The sequence below is a fragment of the Solea senegalensis genome, linkage group LG12, assembly GCF_019176455.1.
Source record: "Solea senegalensis isolate Sse05_10M linkage group LG12, IFAPA_SoseM_1, whole genome shotgun sequence".
Classification (NCBI taxonomy): Eukaryota; Metazoa; Chordata; class Actinopteri; order Pleuronectiformes; family Soleidae; genus Solea; species Solea senegalensis.
Genome location: NC_058032.1, coordinates 11,399,321 through 11,407,619, shown reverse-complemented (window position 1 = coordinate 11,407,619; position 8,299 = coordinate 11,399,321). Strand labels below are relative to the sequence as shown.

Sequence of the window (8,299 nt, the reverse complement as noted above, 5' to 3'; positions counted from 1 at the left end):
TGTAGTCTCGTGTTCCTCATGTATTTATGTTTGTCTTTTTATGCCTTACTGATCATGTTTTTAATTAAAAGCTCAAAATGATTTTGGTTGTAATTCTTTGAGGCAGCAGTCACATAAACACCACCGTGTGTGTAATGTGTGTTTATTGGAATACAGTAATAAATATAAGACTGTACTTTTTTTCATCTCATTTCAGTTAAAGAACATGAGGGGTGCCCTTTTTTCATTTGAGCCCCTGCCCCCTGAAATGTCTATGCACACACTGCTTTTTTTTAATGTTAGAAGCCACATTAGTAGTAAGTATAAAAAATATTTAAAAAAATCAAATATCAGCAGGTTGCCTTGACCATGTCCACATGCTTTGTTGCTGCCATGTGATTGACTGACTGGTTTGTTATATGATACAAGTGTACTTTATAAAATGAATAGTAAATGCATACATTTTCAGGATGTTTGATCTACAGTCATACATCTTTCTGTTAAATAGTGAAAACAATCAATTCAGGTTTGTTAAAATTAGGGAAGGAGCGTGTTAATCATTCCCTTCAGCAGTTTAACGGTTCCCAGAGTTTGCATGTTCTCCCTGAGTATGCATGTTTTCTCCAGGTTTCCTCCCACATATCCAAAAACATGCAGCGATTAATTGGACACTCTAAAATTACCCATAGGTGTGAATGTGAGTGAATATACATGCTGTACACCCCGTAATGGACTGGTGACCTGTCCAGGATGTACCCCGCCCCTTTCATTCTACATCCGTCTGCTATCGTCGTGATTTATGTTTTGAAATAGGTTATGGTAGTTCTTCATCTTTGGAAACACTGGTTGAGGATGTTCAGTAAATTTCGTATCAACAACTGAGTAAACAAACAATCTTTTAAGGATTTTTTTTTTTACTAAACATCATTCCCTTTTTTTCCTTCTTCACATTACATTTACACACAGCATAGAACCATTTCCCCTGTAAAGAAACTGTATCATTCACTGTTAAAACATGACAATTACATAAAGCACTACATTTCGCAGGAGACAAAATGAAGTGATTAAACCCACGTCACAAGGACAGCGAGACACCATTAACCACCTGAAAATCTCAACCCACATGAAGGCACATCGATCACACTCTCAGAGGAGAACATTTTACAGGGAAGCTTATAAAACGCTGTACGAAACAGAAGCATAGCTATAGAAGAGGATCCACTGTGCGCATATTATTGTCAGAGAGTGTATTCAAAAAAAAAAAAAACAGTAGTACAAAACTTTTCACTCAAATCCAGACTTCAACATTATGTACAACAACCCCAACACTTTTCCACTCGTGTAAAAAAACACAAACCAACAAAAAAAACCCATCCATGCCATAAAATAAAAACAGTACATTCTTAACAGTACTTAGTTTGGCCAGCGCTGCCCCAGGAGAACTATCCAATACCCACTGTCCATTGGCAGGTTCTTCCCACTGTGCTGTGGGGGTGGAGGTGAAGAGGAGCAGAAGACAGTGTTTGAGACACACACAGGCTCCCAGTGCTCCAGGAGTGGGGCAGGGCAGGAAGGGTGGTGGGGTGACTGGTGGAGGGAGGGACACGACTGGCCAGAGAGGAGAGCGATGGCTGCTGCGGCTGCCGATAGAAACAGGGGGCTGAACTGATGGAGCGCAACACAGCATCTCCCACTGACGAGGAAAGAGAGACAGAAAGGAAATCAAGTGATAACCTTCACAGAAATGATCGCCGTGTTTTCAGAAACATGTACAGAAAAGGCAGGGACTCATATAAAATGCCAGCCTTTCAAAATGTGTACTTACCCTTAACATCTGTGCCATTAGGAGGCATCAGTAACCTCTTAGCCTCCTTGTTTCCTGCTTGAGCTGCTTGTCTGTAGAATTCAATTGCAGTCCTCAGGTTCTGCTGCACCCCAAAACCATGCTCATGACACTGACCCAGGAACAGCAGGGCAGTGTCATCCTGCGCACAAAAACAGGCTTTGAGAAACATTTTCTAAATGAGAAGAGCTGACATACTGCATGGGGATGGAGGAAGAGAGGGGGCCCCCACAAATAAGGCCATTGATAAAAACCTAGAATCATCTAGAAAGGAACTCACCCCGTCCTGTGCTGCCATCTTCAGGTACAGGACTGACTTGCTCCCGTCTCTTACTAGCTTCTGGGAATAAACTGATGCAAGGCAGAGCTGAGCCTGAAGGGAGACATTTAAAAAGGGGACGTGGTTTTAGTCCGAGGAGGACAAACAACTGCTCATATCTTTCGATTGTTTGAGTTTTTCATTTTGTTCCATTCTTGTATTTTCAAATTATGCAAGGTTTATCAGGTCACAGGACATGTCTCACCCTGAATAACAGAACAATGTCACATTTACTCTTTTGTTGGTTGGGCATCAAATGAGCAAATAGGACTGTATCGTAAAAACAGGGTTCCCACACCTTGGTTGACATCAAATTGAAATCAAAGTTTCAGGACTAATTCCTTCAAATTCAAGAACTGACTGTGCTGACACGGCTTAAGATGGGAAGGCAACTTGTGAGAGCCGCTTCTCCCGTGGCGTCCACTTTTATTGATTCGCAGCACACTCTGCAATGTTCTTTGGTGAGGCAGAGATCTTGGAATTTGCATTTCCCTGACATCAGTTTTTTTATCCCCCAAATACACAAACTTTCAAAGATTTCAAGAATTTCAAGGATCTGTGGGAACAATGTAAACATCAACAATGCAAGAAAGCAGGAGAATCTTTACTTTATTCACTAGTTCTCTGATTTACACATTTGTCTACAAGTTGGCTTGAAAACCATAAGTTGCTGATAAGATTAGAAATGGTTTACTGTCATCAACACTGGTGCACGTCATACTTGTTTCACAGCAGTGAATGCTACGCAAATTATTTGCAATTCCCAGATTTTAGTTTCATGACTTCTACCTTTGTGAGTCCAGCTGCAGCAGCATGTTCCAGGAGGTCGATGGCCGTGTTCAGCTCCTCTAAACTCTGCACTCTGCTGGTCAGGAGAAGCTTTGCATAGCGGTACTGAGCCTGTGCATGACCACCGCCTGCTGCCTCTCTGTAGTAATACAGAGCCTGGAAAAATAAAACATCATCTCTGAGGCCTCACTAAAATGCTTACGGTGAAGCATTATCCGATCGCTATCTGATCACAGAAAACACAATCTAATGCCAGATGTAAAGGGGGCCTCACTGACCTCTGATATAGACGAAGAGAAATTCTGATTAGTTTCAGAATGATGACTCACTCATCTGGATTCTCACCTTCTCTCTGTCCTTGCTGACTCCTCTGCCTTTCTCATAGCACACACCAACATTAAACTGGGCTTTAGTGTAACCGTGCTGCGCTGCAGCGAGGAAACAGGTGAATGCTTCCTCATAGTTCTCCCTCTTGGCACTTTCTAGACCTGCAGCGGACACAGAGATGTTACATATTAACCAAAGAGAAGAGAGTGCGGGTGTATTTGGTTTGTTTTAAAATGTTTTTTTTTCTTTCATTACCAATGATGTTGAGAATAACGGACACACTGCTGTCTCCCACATGTCTGAGGTTCATTGTTGCTTCTTCCAGCCTCTCCTCAGACATGTCCTGCAAACACAGAAGAGGATTTGACTTTTTTTAATATTTATTAACAAACCAGTACATTTTTTGGAAGAATAAACAAAATAACTTTTGTCTTTAAAATAGCCCTCTCATAAACTAATGTAAGGCAACTCTCACCTTGTGACCATCTTCTTTAGTCTCTGTGTTGATGTCATTCTGGAGAGGATGGGATGCCGAGAGAAGTGGTTCCTCTGTGTCTACGATAATGAATGTATTATTTATTTTACTGCACCCACAAATACTACGACACAATATTAGATTTCATATTACACCGTCTTCAAACTCCATTTCAACTAAAAAAAAACAAAAAACAGTAAAAGACAAACCAGGTATAGGTGAATTCTGGTTGAGGAGTGCCCTCTGGTGGTCAGAGATGGAGCTGCATGTGGTCTGACCCTCACTGCTGCTGTGATGACTGGCACCACCTGAACTGCTGCTGCTGCTGCTGCTGCTGCTCTGATGAGCCTTGGTTTGATCTTGGTTCTGTCGTTCTGGCGCCCCCTGAAGGCACAATAATCTCTTTCCTCTGGGCAGGACATCACGCCTGGACACTGTGCAACACAATGAAAGGGAAAAACAACAGACGTTGTTTATCTATTCTGAAAACACATCTCATGAATTGACATGAAGATAAAGAATTTGTGGATTTATTGCTTTGTTACAATAACTAAAAAAAAAGTACTCACAGATTTCCAACAGGATGCGGTAGCCACACTTTGGCAGGGAAGAGGGGGCATTTAAGGCTCCAGGGATCAGACCGGGTTCTGTGCCTGATGAGAACCGAGAGTGGATCCTCTTGCAGATCTGCATAAACAGAATTGCTGCTGCCCCCTGTGGAGAGACATCAGAGCTGCTAGGTAGGACTTCAACCTGCTGCTGTTACTAGTCTAGCACAGCTATCATTACCCATAACACCCTGCTAACCATCATGACATAATTTACATCACCTATCCTGTCTGTATGATAACCCAATATTTTCACACAAACACACAGAATAACCGACTATTGTGTTAATGCTTTGTTCAGTCAAAGTCCAAAACAGGGCACTGAATCAATGACAATTTTAAAATCTTTAGTAATTGCTGCCTGATTATTCTTTATTAGTAACAGTAGTTGACATTCATTTGAAAATGACGTGTGTGTTTTGAGCCTTTTCCTCATCTGTTTGTTTGGAAACTGCAAGTGGAGGCATTCACAATTTCATTCTGTAATCATGTTTAACAATTATTTAGCCTGTTTTACAACATCACACAACTGCATGTCAATATATCAGCAAACCCCCATATGTTGGACTGGCAGTGGTTGGTTCAACATTTCTAATTGATGCAGTAACAGACATACCCATCCCACAGCATCCAGCACTGTGTATTGTGGAAGCTCAGCATAGCCAAACTGAAAGGTTCTGTGTTTCTTCCTCCTCCCTCCATCCTGCTCATTGTGAGAGCTGAGAGGAAAAAAAACAATCAACAATGTGGTTTTGTTTCGATTTACAGTCCGTGCTATGGAGATGTCATAAAAATTCTGTTTAGGACACGTGGTTGTTCCTTTGACTAATCTTCCTTCACAGCAGATGCTACTGTATGATGCAAACAGCTGAAATGTGGCAGTGAATGAGCTACATAGAAGGCACAGGTTCAAACAGGGATCAAGGAACAAAAACATAGGATAGAGATGAGGGCAGTGTCTGAGGCTTGATCTTAATTCAAAGGTTCTCTTTTTATCAGCCAATACGACCAATAGTTTGAAGGAAAAAATACAGAGCTCAAAGTAATGCTCAGGCCTTTTCATTTTCTCTCCCCCCCCCCTTCACTTATATAATAATCTGGACAGTGTCAAATAAAGCAGGGAGATGTGTAACACCTGCTGTCGGAGGATTGTCGAGAGGTGGAGAGGACAGCTGAGCTGTTGAAGACTTCATCCTCCACGTGGTGGCTCTGGGTCAGTCGCAGGGGGGCGCTGCCATTGCATCGATGTAGAACTGCGAGGTGGCAGGAGAAAAAATTTAAATTGTCACTGTTTAAAAGACAGGAGGCTGAACCAAGGCAGAAAATCCCATGGACAAAAATGCATGAATAGACCACTATCTCTTGTTCTATAAATTCTTGTACAGAAAGCTTGTATTTTAAGTAATTTGAGAGCTATTTAAGATAAGTTCGTTTTTAAGTTTATGAACAAATATTGGTTCCCAAAAGAAAACAATGTATTAATCACCCATTAACGTAAACTCATTTGTATTAACTGTCTTTTGTTGAATTATTACATGCATATGAAAATACATTATTTTAAGATTTCTAGGTATATTGAAGATTAAGGTCATTTTACAGTGTGATACAAATTTTTTACTAAATAACATACAGGGTATATGTGTCTATGCCAGGTTCTCTGTCAGGTTTTTATAAAGCCTTATAAAGTCACATAGGGCTGCAAATAATAAGTATTTTCATAATGGAATATTCTGTCCATTATTTACTCAATTAATCAAGTAGTTGTTTTGTCCATATAATGCATTTTACCACCAAAGAGGATCAAACAAACCACAAAATAGTCACAAGCTAAATTGATTATGATTTTGATTGTATAAATCAAATTGGAAACCATTTAACAAATAAAGAAGACCTTTTATCAAGTTATCAATTTCTAATCGATCAATTGCTGTAGCCCTGGTGTCACTAGCAAACCAGCAAGAGCATACAACCACTTATCAAACTAATGTGATCGTTTTATACGTTTTACTCTCAGTGTAAATACTCGTGACCACACATCATGCATTCATCGATGTAGGTGTTTAATGCAGCCAGTTAAAATTGTGAGTTCACATTTCAGTGGAGTGCATTATTGTGTAGCAGGATAGTGATGCAGCTCAGTGACAGTTTGGAAATAGACAGAAATGCCAGACATGTCCGTACAAAAGGAACTGACACCAACCAAAAATAAACCTGCTGCCAGTGTCAAGTAACTGCACCACCCACTCACACAGACCTCCACTCACTGCTAGTTAAACAGTTAACGCGTACTAACTAATAATTAACATCCGACTAGAAACAACATGACAGTGTGAGTTCCTCAGGTGTATTTGGCATTTCTCTCACCTCTTCCAACAAAACCGTGGACTCTCCACATGATTCGTCCGTCACAAGTTTAACGACACATTTATGGCCCCTCAGACGTGTTCACATCGGTCTGCGCCATCAGAGTCCGCCGCCGCAGTGGGTTTATTCCAGAAAAAAATGAAACCTGAATAAACTAGAATAAGTCACGGGACGTGGTTGAGTCGCAACGGAGCGGGAAGTGCTGGAAGTGACTGCCGGAAGTGACTGACAATGCAAGAAAGGGTGGTTTACGACCTCACAGCGTCACTACGCGGCGTCTGGGGGAACTACAACAACAATGCCAATGAAAATCGTGATTGGAACAGGAAAAGAACATACATTTAATATTCTTTTCCTGATTATATATTATTTGCCTAAAGATGAAAATGATGTTGTTATATTTGCTATGTTTGTTTCACGTTTTCTTTTTAGAGATATTTATTTGAGGCTTTGTTTTGTATTTGTCTAGACAGATTTTCATACATCTCATGGAACATCACATGTCATCAGTAAACTAAAAAAAAAAAGAAATCAGATTTTTGGTTTATTGATGTGTGTAAATAATTTTAGAGGGATTCATTCATTCATTAATTCATTGGTCACATAGTGGTGAAGTACTGTTGGTTGCAAATACATATTCTTAATTCTGACTTTGTTTGTGACCCCCATAATATCTCAAATCCTGGAAATTAATTTTCTTGATTTGTGTTGTGGGAATTCAGGAGCCATGTAGTGAATTATTTTTCATTGGAATGTGAAGTAAAAGCACTCAACACTACCCTGCTCTATGTATGACATGCACACATGAGAGACACATTCTACAAAATGCATGGGACATTATAAATTGATTTTTAACGTTTTGGAGAAGCTAAAAACTAAATACCTGAGGGAATGTGTACTGAATTCAGTTAATGTCAAAATCCATTATTTAAAGACAGTATTTAAAAACTTTATTCTCAATTAAAGTGTCTGCTTTCTGATGAATTAGGTATAAAGACCACTAGAATTTATGAAAATTCTGTTTGATTAAAACCAAATTCATAACCACATTTCTGCTATTAATTCATAAACGTTTTGAGCACTCTTGTCGTCAAAAGGAATATGAGAGAGGTGACAACACATTAATGTTTGTAATGATATGTTAGTGAGGTGTCTCAGGATTGGTGTGCCACTGTTGGCAACACTGTAGATCCAGGAGATCGGGTATTGAATTAGTGAGTGTGTTTCATCCAGGAGGGCGGATACTGGTGAATGATTTCTCGAGGGTGAATTCTAACCATGTCCAGATGAATAAAGGATTCACTGGTCGGTTCAGGGGTTGTTTTAGTAAACCACCATGAGCCCATTAGTCACTCAGCAGGACAGTTTGGCTTTTCTGTGCTTTGCCATCGGGTCAAACAGTGACGCATGCCTTGACACAGTATTACTGGAAACAGACACTCTCTTCCAGTCAGATGGGGCTTAATGGGGGGGCTGGAGGGTGGAGCTCCATGAAGTTTTATCTTGGAAGAACTCACTTCTTGACCAGTTTCCATGGTGACAGTCATCATGACTTTCACTTACCACTCTCCTCAGGCAAATACGTCTAGCCTGCA

General features: G+C 40.3%; 1 protein-coding gene across 1 annotated transcript; it reads right to left on the bottom strand.

Annotated features, from left to right (window-relative positions):
* Positions 1 to 934: 934 nt before the first annotated feature.
* Positions 935 to 6,911, bottom strand: dele1 (DAP3 binding cell death enhancer 1). The gene is made up of 12 exons (XM_044040328.1): positions 6,705 to 6,911; positions 5,476 to 5,593; positions 4,957 to 5,059; positions 4,302 to 4,446; positions 3,942 to 4,166; positions 3,733 to 3,812; positions 3,513 to 3,600; positions 3,276 to 3,418; positions 2,931 to 3,086; positions 2,103 to 2,195; positions 1,805 to 1,964; positions 935 to 1,672 (listed from the first exon to the last, which is right to left on the bottom strand). The coding sequence occupies exons 1-12, from the start codon at positions 6,733 to 6,735 to the stop codon at positions 1,422 to 1,424; spliced, it is 1,593 nt and encodes a 530-aa protein (XP_043896263.1). The 5' UTR covers positions 6,736 to 6,911; the 3' UTR covers positions 935 to 1,421.
* Between the last annotated feature and the right edge of the window lie 1,388 nt (positions 6,912 to 8,299).